Consider the following 13,700-nt stretch of genomic DNA (forward strand, 5'->3'; position numbering starts at 1 on the left):
TCGCGATTTGTGCTTTCCGAAGTGAAGCAGAAGTAAAGACACGAAATCATGTCGATCTGGAAAAAGAATTGATGCCGTGTTCTACCAGCTCATTCTTTTATTTTCTTTTTTGAATAGTGATTTTTATATATAAAAAAAAATGGTTTGAAGTACAAATTCCATCACCGAACGATAACCCACTTGTACGATAAAATTTATTTCTGCTTCCTTCCACCCAATGAGAAAGCATCAAGAAAACGATATTTCAATGCAAAAGCTCCTCGCGGTGCACATAACGTTTGCGAGGGAGAAAAAAAACCTCGTGTCTCGTAATGTCTGCATGTTGTTTCAGCAAACAACTAGCCCGCAGGGTTGAAAAACCTCAACACCGTACATTCCATGCCACGTGCTAACGAACGGTACAATGATGTGCAGCAGCGAGTCATGTTATTGTTTGTGTTCATCTGCTTTCCTTCGCCCATGGCCACTCCCAAACCCCCCAGTCGACCCTGCCGGTGCGCAATAAAACGGAAGCACACTGTATCAAAAAGACGGAACCGCTCGGTTACGTCATCCTGGCACGATTTACATGCCAGCACCTAACCTAACCAGCGTGAGATGAGTTGCATGGTGGATGGGTAGATGCTGGGAAACTTTGCACCCGAACCACATGCGTTCCGAGCGAAAGTTTCCGCTTATTACAAGATGTGCTCGAAGCGGGCCCATCGTACCGTGGATGGAAGGAACGGGATGGTGAAAAGGGCATTATCAGTAAGAGGATTAACCTTTGGGAAGCAATTATTTCGATTGCAAAGCGGTTACAGTGTTGCAACCGAGGGTGAAAGGTAGACCATACACCGTACAACTGCTTACCTGCTCCTGCCAACTCATCGAATTATCGTTAATCCTTTCCGCAACCTGGAACCCAAATCAAAGAGCCACGGACGAAAACATATGGTTGAGCTTTAAGATGATACGTCCCATTTTCGAATGTTTGCGGGGTCGGCAAAAGGGTCGCCTCCCCTAAATCCCGTCGTTTAATTAAGATAAATAAATGCCACACTTAAACAATCCCATGCTTCGCATGTTTTGCAAATATCCTATCTAAATATTAGGGGACCTTCACCAGGCAAACACAATAAAAATGATTAAATACATGTAGTGCTGTACTGGGTGACCCCTGTAATTCAAATTAACAGCAAACAGGAGCATGAACTTAATGCTTAATCGCTAAATTGAGCGTCCCATGCTGCCTAACAAAGTGTTATGCATAAATTCACTCGCAAACATTGAGCACAATACTTTTCATTTTGTGTGTACTGTAAACAAAAAATTCAAATGCATTGTAAATATGTAGTGATTTTTAAGCATGTTTCTTCAGCAGCAGCATTAGAATTTATCTCTCCACCAATGGAGACGCCTGGTTATTTTTTATCTCAGTGGAGACGCATGGTAAATGACATATCTTTTGCTTCAGGTATTTTTACCAATTTCTACCAATGCGTTCATTATAAAACTAGAACTTCTGCACCCTGTTGGAACATGCATGGAGCCAACCAACCAAAACTACTACAGTCCACAGTGTCATAGAATCAGTATCAGTATCAGTATCAGTATTAATCAAATTACATCCACCCTATCTCACTCACTTGCTCTTACGTTATCTGGCGATGGACGCCTGGCTAGCGATAAAAGTAGCGAATAAATGGCATAGCAAGTATCATCGCAGAGTGAGAAATAGCCAGAACTGACAACCCCACACAGTTAAGCACCAATGACCGGTCACAAAAGTCCCCCCCCTCCCCGGTTCTCTAATCAGAAATAGATCAGATTTAATTGCTTCCAGTCTCGTCCGAGCATCGTTCTTTTGTACCTTTCCCTGCTTGATGCGACTTGTTTCGTGAGGTGTCAACGGCACCATGCTGTGCCACCGGATGCTACGGTTTCGTGGGGTGGCTTTAAGTGCTATATCACACCGTTTTGTCCGGAAATAGTTTTCGTCTGGATGAACTTTCCCCTCCGTTGCAAACCGAAAAGCGAGGAACCGATAAAAGATCCCCAAGATTGAGACATTAAACATCTGAAACTGTTTAATGGATGGATGGGATCTGGACACGAGATCTTTTGGAAGGAGGTAATAAAAACTGAATTAACTTTAATCTTATTACTTATGGAGCTAGTTCCCAGCCACTCCGACTAATGATGCATTAGAATGTCTGTTAAAGAACGGTTTTACATGATTGTCTCTTATTAGCTAAATGAATTCAAATCATCATTACACAAACACCACAAGCTTAACTCTGTAAAGGAAATGTCCGGTTTTTTTCTAAATATGTTCATGTATTTTAGCTTGAAGATCAACATTTAATTTTCACCCATCCGGCCATCATAAAACATCTTATTGCATCGTTATCAACGTTTCTTCTGTGCGCTTTGTTGACCCACTTTGTAGATACCATCGCTGTATCGACCACCAACTACCAGAGCACGGTTAACACTTTGACGTACCAGCGGCGTTTGCCGATGGGGTCCATTAAAAGCATCGTAAAAGATTCAATTCTATCGCCCAACAAAACCATGCCGCGTGATGCAACAAGCCCGCACAAAGTTGTACAACCACTCGAACGAGCGAATATCGAATCAAGATATCACGTTTTTACGTCCACTGCCTGTGTTTGCCACGGTACTGCACCATCTTGTTGAAACACGATGCTCTACCCTTACGATGGGTACGAAAGCATCATAAGTGGTGTGTGGAAATATTTATAACCTGCTCCGAGAAGCAACGTAAGGAAAATGAAACAATGTTTTAGCCTGATGTAACTTCTTGTGAGCTTTACTCTCAGCTAGTATTTTTTTTTTTTCGTTGTACGTGAAATATCGGTCTGATCATCGCAAAACAAGTCCCGTTGCAGGGTATAATTTTTTTTTATTTCGTTCTGCTGCTTTTTACGATGCTCACAGTGCAACGCTACTTTTTTCTTCGATACACAATCTTGCAGTTACACTCGTTTGACAAAGTGCATTTCTTGCATCCAATAACGCTGTGAGAAGAACGGAAACGTAACACAACCCGGCATCCTTCAGCACTCAGCACGCATGCTGAGCGTGAATAGAATCGTTCAACAACGTCCGACGGCAGGATGGGTCCATTTCGACAGCAGCTTTTGAGGTTATAAATTATAGCAACAACAGCAAGGCAAAAAAGGCCCCCAACCCGTACAATGTAAAGCGGACGGGCAAAATTGAGTTTACTCTGTGATGTTGTACCACTTTCATGGGTGGACGATCGAACGTGTATACGGGCTAAAGGAGTTTATGCCATTGCTCCTTCGGACAATCGGATTGGCAATGGAAAGCAGCGCTCAACAAAGACTGCAAACGAATCTGATTATGGTTTGCACAAAAAAGTAAACATCCGAAGCTTGTCGTTTTGGCTCTGGGTGGTACTTTTTGTAAACAAAAAAATCGAACATTTTCTTACAGCATATCTATTTTTATGGAAAAATAAACATATTAAATGTGAATTAAACTTGCAACACACAGTGTTCGGTTGAAAAAAGTTTAATTGTTTACCCATGTATTGGTGGACAATCCTTCATAAAGGATAATGAACTATTTTGTTTCAATAATTGCATACCTTTAGGCGTTCATTTTACAACCTTAACGAAGGGATTTTATGCGCTCGTACTGCTACTAGCTTATATGTCTCCTAAATCAATGATTATCTATATGTACTTTTTAAACATTATTTTTTGTTAACTTTCACCACAGGCAGGTTAAATCGTATTTAAAAACAAACGTCTTATCATTTTCCCCTATAACGAAGAAAGAAAAACCGTGTGAAATTAAACAACAAAAAACATCCCCTTATTAAGGGTTTCATTAATTAAGCCTAAGAGGAAAGGGCACTCAATGCGAAAGTATGCGAAACTGCACCGAACCTACCAACTGCAGGTGCGGATCGTGCAGGGAGGGATAATTAAGCTGATTATTTTCCTTCTATCTGTTTGCGTTAAAAGTGGAAGGCATGAAAAAAGCAGACATCCTTCCAACACCCCAGCATAGTATTGACATGACTTTCAGTATAAGGAAATGTGCAGAGAAAAAAGCACTTTTTGCGTTGCCGTTCCCTAGATCCAATCAGACAGAATCACTAACCGGTGACCAAAGCATCGAAGCATTCCAAGCACTTCTGTCGTCCTGCCTGTAGAGCCCGGGTCAGAACGAACCATCTTTGCCGTATCAGTAACCCTAACATTCCGCACCGGTTGAACCTGGAAGCCGTTGCACCCGTACAGCTGCAAAATTGTGCAACGGAAAAATGTAATTAGAACTAATGACTTCCATTCACGTTATTGCGCATCACCGGAACTGGCCCGTCTGGCCGGGATGGGGAAATGTGGAGTACGGGTTAGATTGTGGATTTACTTTTTTATTTTCCAACAGCTATTACTCTTTTTTCATAAGTATGAATAGTGTTTATTGCAATGTTCGTCCCATTCGAAACACATCTTCATGAAGTTGCTCTGTGCGAAAACAGTCGTTCATGTGTAACTGATGGAATATGGTAGGAAACTTTCGGCTATCAAAAATAATTCCTCCTTCTAGTCCTTATTTAAGACACTGATTTTTGATTTAATAATTTTGTTGTTGTGTTTTAAGTTGCCTACGCCCGTCATGAATGTGGAAACGGTATTTTAATGTTTTTAATGAATAAACACACAATTATTCAACCCCAACAAATCAAGCAAAGCCCAACAATTAAGCCAAACGTAAAAACGTACATTTACAGAATAAACAAAACCTAATACAAATAAAAAATCGGAAAATAAAATCCTGAAAAAAAGCTAAAACAAATGCAGAAAATGGCACAACAAGGTTGTGTTGTAAAATAAAAACATTTCACACCCAACAACAAACGGAACGAACAAAAAACAAACAAAAAAAGAGTAAATTAAACCCGAAAAAAACGCAAACGATTCCGCACTCTCGCACGATTTTCATCAATAGTAGAAAAAAGCGAATGAAAACCATACTGGCGTTACGGCCTAAAGCCTACTATGTGTACAAAAACCCCCGCCAACGTTACCATGATGACGTTTAATTAATCACGTTTCCTGTGTTTTTGCTATTGTATCCGCGACACTATACTTTTTTTACATAATGTTTTTTTTCTCTGCTTGTCGCCGTCCATTCAAACAGAAGCTGAAAAGAAAATTGTCCCTTTTTACATTTTTTTTTCTTTCTGGCTCTCCTTACTTATAGTAAGAAACAGCCTCGGGAAAGGATACCTTCGGTAACTAACAATACAGAAAGGGAAAGAGAATACTCATCTCCATCACGCAAGTGTACCGCCAAACGATGGACTTAAAATGGACGAACGCAACGGAGAAAATGGAAGAAAGAAATAATTCCACCGGCAGTGGAATGTGGCCGAGTGAACGTTTTGCCGCAAGCAATTTGTTATTACTTTCCGCGTTCACGCTTTCCGGACAGCTTAGCGTCAAATTGAACGATTAGAAGCTTTCGACCGTTCGCTTGCGTTAGCTATACGAGAATACACACTTATGCGGGTGGAAAATAAACGAAAATCCATTGTCCCTGGGTCCTGGACGCAATATGGCGTCTTCAAAGGGTGTAGTTGGAAGTATTTTTTTTCCACAATAACAGCCAATTCAGGATAACTTTTATATTTCAAACAATATCGGACTTTCATTTGCTGCATTTAGATAAAGTTTTCTAACCGTATTAATTCTAGCTACTGCAGTCTCTGGGAAGCCAGTAAAATAATGTACTCGTCACTTACAAATTTCACCCGTATCCCAACTATCCCAACTCGGCACAACACAGTCTATTTTTCCTGTGTTCATTCCTACCCGGCTGCTGATCAAATATTGACCAACCGCTTCATAAGCCCCAGAGCTTACACATTCGATCATCAAAGTTCAATGAAGCGTAGGCTTAACGGCAAACAAAGCTCGCACACCCCTAACGCCCTGCCGGTGGAGGGTGGTCACCCAGTCAACCAGACGTTGATCCGTTTCTCAAACACCCACAGCTCGGGCACTAACTTTTACCGCAACGCATTTAAATTTCAACCCATCTCACTCAACTTCCCGGAAACATCAACCATCTCCGTTGGAAGTAGAGCAGTCATGCAAGTGCAAGAAACCCAACGGAAACTCTGCCAGATGGTTAATCTCATCCAGAGTATTCCTACGACGGGCACGACCTGATTTCCGATGCATTTTAATTGCCATAACGAACGTCTGCCTGCACGAGAGCCACCGACGCGAAAACAATCACTGTTCAGGAAGCGACCGGACAGTTTACCGCTCATCGTTACTGAATTATACATAGCTCCAAGCAACCAGAAGAACGCTTCATTCGCTGCACTTTGAGCGAGTGAGCATCGTCGGACCGACATGAAAGAGAATTTTTAAAACCCATTGGTCCGCCCTGAAAGTGTGTCAACCGTACATACTCGACGAGGATGAGGACGGGCACAGCTGGGAACGGTCATCAACAATGTCTAACGTTGGTCCCACCGGGTTCCAGTTCCGTTCTAGTTTTGGTCTTCAGACGATAAGTGTCTTGATAGTTTGGGGAGCCCCTTTTTTGGTGTCGCTCCGCAACCGGAATGCATCCCGACAACGTTCCCGGCGGAAATGAAACTAATTTATTGGTCACTTTCCTCGAGGGAAAAGCGTTTGTTGCAAAACGGCACTTAATTAGGATGAAGCTCTCCAACCGGGAAAGTGTGCTGTTTTAGGCTGTTAGTTGGCCCCCGTGACATTGGATGCACTTTATGTTAGTTTTCTGTGCAGTTTAGGAGCTTTATGTTGTTGTATAGCTAGTTGAATAAACAACCCACTGATAGTTCCCTTTTTTCCGACCATTTTCTACTTTCAGAGCACGTTTGGCGCACAGATCTCGACTTTATGGTCACGCACAGCGACCGGCTGGTGGTGCTGTCGTTCATGACCTCCTCCCCGACGTACCCAAACATGACCAAAGCTCGTCCACCGATGAGCGAACTGGAGCGCAAGCTGTACCGCAACGGGTACTTCGAGCAGAGCGATCTGGTGGAGAAGTTTTCCGACTACGATGATGACATCGGTTCGCTCGATACCATCGATGAAGCGTTCCGCACGCATGAAGCACTCGAGATGGGTACCGTGTTTGGGGCCAGCTCTTCGATAGCTATTTCCACGATGGAAAACTTCAATGCAGCGGGTGAAAACCCCACTACACTGCACACGCTACCGCCGGTACGCAACCTTATCACAACGACGGAGGTACCACGACTGAAACAACCAGCAGCTACGCTGGGTACCGGTCCGAACGCTAGTCTCGAACGAACCAGTAACCGAGAAAGCCGTCGGAAAGACGCGAACCGTAACAACCACCACCGAAAGCCATCACACTCGGCAACGAACGGGAAGGGACACGTGGGAGGGAAGGGAAAATCCCATCATGGCAACCATCATCACCATCAGCACGGACAACACCATCCGGAGCATCGGAATCGTTACCAAGAGGAGATAGATACACGGCTGGAGCTAGAGGAACAGCAGGAACTTGACTGGAGTTTGCTCAATCAACCCGAAGGTACACCGACCCTCATCGAAGCATCCGCCGGAAGCGGTAAGAGGGTATCCACCAAATCGAAACAATACAGCACGAACTCACCTACAATGCCTGCTCCACCCGGCACAGCGAGAACTACCGCTTCAAAGTCCGATACTAGCCAGCTGAAGCGTCCCACAACTGCTCAACCAATCACCACCACCACGATCTCCACCACGCCTACCGTTGGTTCGATTGTTACGAAAAAACCCACAACCACCGCATCTTCCAAGGACAGTGACATTCACATCCTTAAACCGGTCAATCTGCCCGAGAACATCATACCCTCCACACCGGTCACGACCAACTCCAAGATCATCGAAATTAAGCCAAAGGCAACAACGGCAATGTCCAGCTCTTCCGGCGCACTGTCCAGGGCCTCCTTGGTCAGTCGGAAAAGCAAACGTTCCGAACCGCTGACGGTGGCGGAAACCTTCAGCAGCGAAAGTTTGGAAAGCATCGAAAACATCCCGAGCGTTGATGAGGACGAGTTCATCATTAAGGATGAGAACGGTATGGAGATAAAGCCAGCGTTCCTGATTGGTGCCGCACCGGGGAATCTTACCCTACGCACGATGCAACTTACCGGCTTTCCCGCCGTGCTTGCAAATATCTTTGGATCACCGATCGAGCGTCAGTTTAGTGCCGGTTCGGCATGGGCCGGTGTGCCGTGCCTGGAGTTTGTCAATCTTGCCATCGCGTTGGCGGTGTGGGCCGTCCGCTATCCGTCCGTCTTTTGGCATACGTCCAAATCGTTCGCCTGTCTGTTCAGCCTGCAGATGATTGCGAACGGTGCGGACATTCTGCTCAGCTTTGCTGGTGCTAGCGTGCTGTACAAGCTGCAAACGCTCGGTCAGGCGCTGCCCCTGCAAGCACCGCCACTCATCCTGAACGGCACGGTCACAATCGCACTCACCATCCTTGCGCTTATCCTCACGATAGCTTCGTCGATGGTGCTGTATCTGTACGGGCATGGGAAGTTAGCGGCGAAGGTACGCGATCGTCGCATGATCACAGCTAAACAGAGTGCGGACGTTTGGGCATACTTTGCCCACTGTTCCTCCCTCTGCTTCGTGCTGGCACTGGCCGTCGTGAAGGCTCCACTGATGCACGATCTCAGCGCCACCTACCGGGGAAGCCTAGATGGTGCTGTACTTGCTGCGGGTAAGTAACGCCCTCGCGTAGTGTTCGATCAATCACTTTATTCACATACGAAACTGCTTACCTTCTTCCATCTGCAGCACTTGGCTCCGTAATACATCTGTTTCTGTGGATCGTCTTGTGGTTGGGGCTGACGGCCAAACGTCGCTGGCACTTCAAACTGCCCCCGCTGGATGGGGGTCGACTGGTTGGAACTTCCGGTGCTGCAAGCCAACCACTGCTGCGTGCCAATGTTAGCCTTCGCTCGCCGAACGGTACGCCGGTGAATGGGCTGCCGGGTGGCCAGGGCGGAGGTCCCGGCGGTGGACCAGGCGGTCCCGGATCGGGATCGGGTGGCGAAGAGGAAACCATCTACTGGCCCAAGATAGCGCCGAACTCACCGAAGCTCAAAGTAACATTCAATGAAGTAACCAGTACGTCCTCCGAACATGCACACGGTCCTCATGAACATGGCAACAAGCGGTAAAGCATACACAAGACAAGTCTTACCAACTTTCAAGTCGCTCGAGCTCGTTCTGTTCGTTTCTGATTAGTTGTGTGCTTATTCGTGTGTGTTTTAATTTTACTTACTTTCAATTTTATTTATGAAACAGCATAGCATGTTTTAGAAAGCGTTACAACGCTGTTCGATTATTTCCTCAAGTACACTTGATGCACCATTTCCCGAACTAGTATTTAACATTGCACCACACCTGTATCACATCTGCGTTTATACCGACGTATAGAATGCTTGTCTTTGTTTGTTTCGTTTGTGTTTGTCAAATGTTTTCGAAAAATTGTCGCCGTATTTACGATTATCTTTCCTATTCCGTATCCATTCTCCAACATTAGCCATCCGTCCGGTGGAACCACGATACGTATGTCCAGTATTACGGGGGAAGTTGATGACGGAGACTACGCTACGCTAAGGGGCCCAGCGGGCGATCTGCTTCATCTCGGCCCGTACGAACACCCTGCCCCTTCCGGATCGCCTCCTCCACCTCCACCACCACCACCCCAGCTGGATGACTGTGATCTTCTCGATGAAGCCAGCAACAGCAACACGCTCGTTGGAAGCGCCAACGATCATGCGGACGATACGTCGGAAGAGGGCAAACTGCTCGCTTGTGTGCGGGACGATAGTGTCACCTACGCGTCCACACGCGATCTCGAACCGCCGATCAGCCGCACGATGTCGCGCGAAACGTTCATGCGGTCGCCGGAACAGCTCAGCAGCCCGCTCGCACCGGTCACCGTAACCGTACACAACCACCTGGAGAATGCTGTAAGCCATCCAATCATTCCTTCTCCTACAGCGCTTTTCGGAAAATCCGCTCACGTAATCCATTTCCTCTTGCAGGCACCCGGTTCAACACCACGCTGCCTACGTCGGGCCGATTCTGGCATGCCTACGGAAGCGCTAACACCACGGTCCGATTCCACCTCGACGGAAAGCTCAACGTCACCGCCCGATTGCCGCGATGCACCGTCGGAAACGTCCAGCGGGGTGCATTCGGGCGAGGAGCGTGACGAGGTGGTCATAAGACCTCGGTCGGGCCCTTACAAATCCATCATAAAGGCACCGCCGCCCGCCATCCAGGAGGAACCGTTCGGACGCTCGACAAACATGAAGATGTCCAGCTTCAACAAGGACGGCACTAGTGCGACGCTGCCGTTAACTCGCGGTGCCGTGGACCTGCACCGGTCGGAATATCCCCAGTGCAGCACGATGCCCCTACCGGCCGGCTATCATCAGCAGCACCAGCAGCATCATTACCACTCGCAGACTTCTTTTACGCCGCCCAATTCCGGTTCGCGGCAACAGATCCAACAGCAGCGGACGACATTGCCGAACGATGTGCGGTACGCGACCTCTTCCAACCAGTTCCTCAAGCGGTTACCGTACATGAAGAATGCGGAATCACCGTACGGACATCTGGGGCTCGGTGCTGGGCATCACACATTCTCCAAGCTCCTGCACGACCCGCTGGCCATGCCGTCGGGCACGGTCGGTATGCCGGTGCACTCACACTCCAACCATAGCACCTTCCTGCCGCCGGCCACCATACCGGAGGATCGTGATTCCGCCAACTACTCGATGATATCCGACCAGGATCGGGAAATGTATATAAATGCGTCACAGCTAAATGGCATGCAGATGCAGCATTAGAACGCACCGAGGTCGACCGGGGATCTGAAGGAACCAAATTTATTGAGGCAGAAAAAAACATAATGGCGCACAACATTGATTACACGATTTGGTTACGTTACATTTTTCTGTACATAGTCCAATATTCGCAAGAAGATACGCGTAGTTCTTGTACGGTACTTAGTATTAGCTTAACTTAATCACTGTTTCTTTTCGGCACAAGTTCTCGCAGAACGTGCTCGTGTACATAATCCGATTTAGTGTAGGTATAACGATCATACTCATAAGCGATGATTAAGTCAAGCCACAATTCATTGGAACGATTGAACGTTTCCACGGTACGGTTAACCTCCTTCAGCTTTAATCCCACTCAGCTAACCCACATGCATGCTCTACATAGAGGAGGTTTCGGTGCCATCTTTCTGACCATGAAAAAAAAAACGAATTTGCCTCCCAACTCAGTCTACATGCATTTAACTACTCACAACCGCGCAATTATGATGTCGGTAAACCTACCAGTAATATCCCTACGAACTCTTGTAGACTGCACCGCAAACCCCGCATATCCAGAACACTTGACCACGAATGGAACAATCCGAATATCGTCATATCACTGTTTTATCCCGCCACGCCCGTAGATGAGTGTAACGACGCTCCACGCATATATAGAACATATATTTTCAACAACACTTAACCCATGTGACCGCGGCAACCGCGGTTAGCACAGTTGCAAATTCACCAAAGACAGCGCAGTGTATTTAACCGGACCCCCAAGCATATTTTGAACGATTTATACTCATCTGTTAACTGTAGCGATCGGCGCTCATTTCATCCAGCAACCAGCACATGCACGAGGGCGAAACGCATCCACAACAACCCATACAGGAATCAATCGTAAGCGTCCGATCCATTCGCCCACCATTCCATTTGCGGATTGGCCGAACTCAGACGGAACCAGATTTTGCAGCAAAGAAAACAAGTATTGTAACCACAGGACAATATTAACATGAGACCGATTTTTCGCTTTCTACTTCGCAAACGCCTATTTGGCGCACAGTGCGTAGTGGAACTTTATGCGTACATATACATAGGTACTAGTAGGTGTAGTTGTGGCAGGATATTGAACGTAAACAGGCAACACTAAATCAATAAACTACTAAGCATATAGGAAAACAAAGGGGGCAGAACCCGGTTTCGGGGGGCAAACATACACAATAAAGCCAAGCAAACACACACGATCATCATTATCATCATCATCAATAAATGAAACGAGCTCAATGAATCAATCGGCAAGGGGGACACTTTCAAAATGGCAACATTAGTAGTACAGAAGATCTCGAACTGCTCGTGCTACTTTCGTTTAGAAGAGCAAACACTCAGTTTTAACATCTAAAACCATGTTCGTTGTACGATCCAATCGAATTCCGCTAAACATAACTGCAATCGAAAGGCAGTCAGTGTTGTAATGGTGCGTGAAGTGACGCTGTAGTAAAAATTTACAACCCCCAATACGAACGAATTTTTGTATTGCAAATTTACAGTAAAATTAACGATCTTTACATGCGCACCGAAAAGGCCAGTCAAGGTGTCGTACTGCGTACAGCTTTCGGGTTTTATCACCATCCGGTAGACAGATTAGAGTGCGCCATATATTAGACAAGTACCCCTCAAAGTAAGACATGTGACGGGGGGACATATACGTGTGCAGCACGCATCGGTGCCGGCTTCCCTGCCACCGGAGAGAGTGGCAGAATTATCTTAATCACTAGCAAAAAGTACGATCAAACGAGGAAGAATTGTTCTCTCTGCTGCTCACCACGAATGACACGGAATGAGAATAAGTCTAATGAACCGAATTGGCCCGCAAATCACTAATTACTACTGCTATCATTGGTTCTGCTTTGCCACAACTCGGATAAAGCCATGCGGTGTAAAGAGCCGGCTTGTTTTGCATTTTAATTACGCTAAAAAAATGGTCCCCAATGGAAAGGATGACATGTTAGGGTGGTGGACGATCACGATAGGAACAGCACAATGCGCTCTCAAAGCATCATTGCTATTACATCCGGGCTAACTGTGCGGTGGCCACCGTAGATGATGATGGCCTGCAAAAGAGAAAAGCTTATTTATATATAGACCCAAATTATATATATATATATACATATACATATACACTTATCACCGTAAGGCGTGAAAAGGGGTGTGCGTAAGATACGCTGTAGCCTCGTCACTATGTGAAAGGAAATACGGCCAACTAGGCTACAGAAGAAAACAAAACACAATAGGATGAATGAAATGCTGTAATATTTATTTGTAAGTTTATGTTCAACCCGTTTTAGTCAATGTGGCGTAACCTTTTTTTACACTATGTTGTATTGTAAAGTAAACCAGGAATGTGCGTTTTCTCATTAGCGCCGCAACAGTTACTAACCCAAAGCCGCAACAGTGCGGTTATGTTTCATTCAAGAAAGACACGCAAACTGTACACTCGTAGCCATCGGCAAGGAGAATGAAAACAAGGAACATTAAAAAATCAAATTGCTCCACAGTACCACACTCAATTGGCAGTTTTATTTGTTGCTTCGTTGGTTTGTTTCAAAAATCTTTTATGAATGCGTATGCTTTGGGGAACTGCATGCTGCTGAACGGTGCCGCGCCTGATGAGGCTGCATTCGAGTGTTTGAATTCGTTGCCAATACCAGAAGACTGATTAGATTGGGGATTTCCGCAGCATACCTGCAGCAGCGATTGGCGAACGAGCTTCTTTCACTATTTCTTTGTAGTTTTCGACCTCGTCCTC

The 13,700-nt window shown here is 45.8% G+C and overlaps 1 protein-coding gene across 1 annotated transcript in view; it reads left to right on the forward strand.

The window, feature by feature from the left end:
• The window catches only part of LOC128719502 (protein tincar), a 29,675-nt gene extending 18,754 nt beyond the window's left edge, over nucleotides 1–10,921 (forward strand). Inside the window, exons 3-6 of the mRNA XM_053813127.1 lie at nucleotides 6,895–8,775; nucleotides 8,853–9,234; nucleotides 9,604–10,036; nucleotides 10,112–10,921. Of these exons, the coding sequence (XP_053669102.1) occupies nucleotides 6,895–8,775; nucleotides 8,853–9,234; nucleotides 9,604–10,036; nucleotides 10,112–10,921 (3,506 nt within the window). The remainder of the gene's footprint in view (nucleotides 1–6,894; nucleotides 8,776–8,852; nucleotides 9,235–9,603; nucleotides 10,037–10,111) is intronic.
• The last annotated feature ends 2,779 nt before the right edge of the window (nucleotides 10,922–13,700 follow it).

Source organism: Anopheles marshallii, chromosome 2 (genome assembly GCF_943734725.1).
Source record: "Anopheles marshallii chromosome 2, idAnoMarsDA_429_01, whole genome shotgun sequence".
NCBI classification, from domain to species: Eukaryota; Metazoa; Arthropoda; class Insecta; order Diptera; family Culicidae; genus Anopheles; species Anopheles marshallii.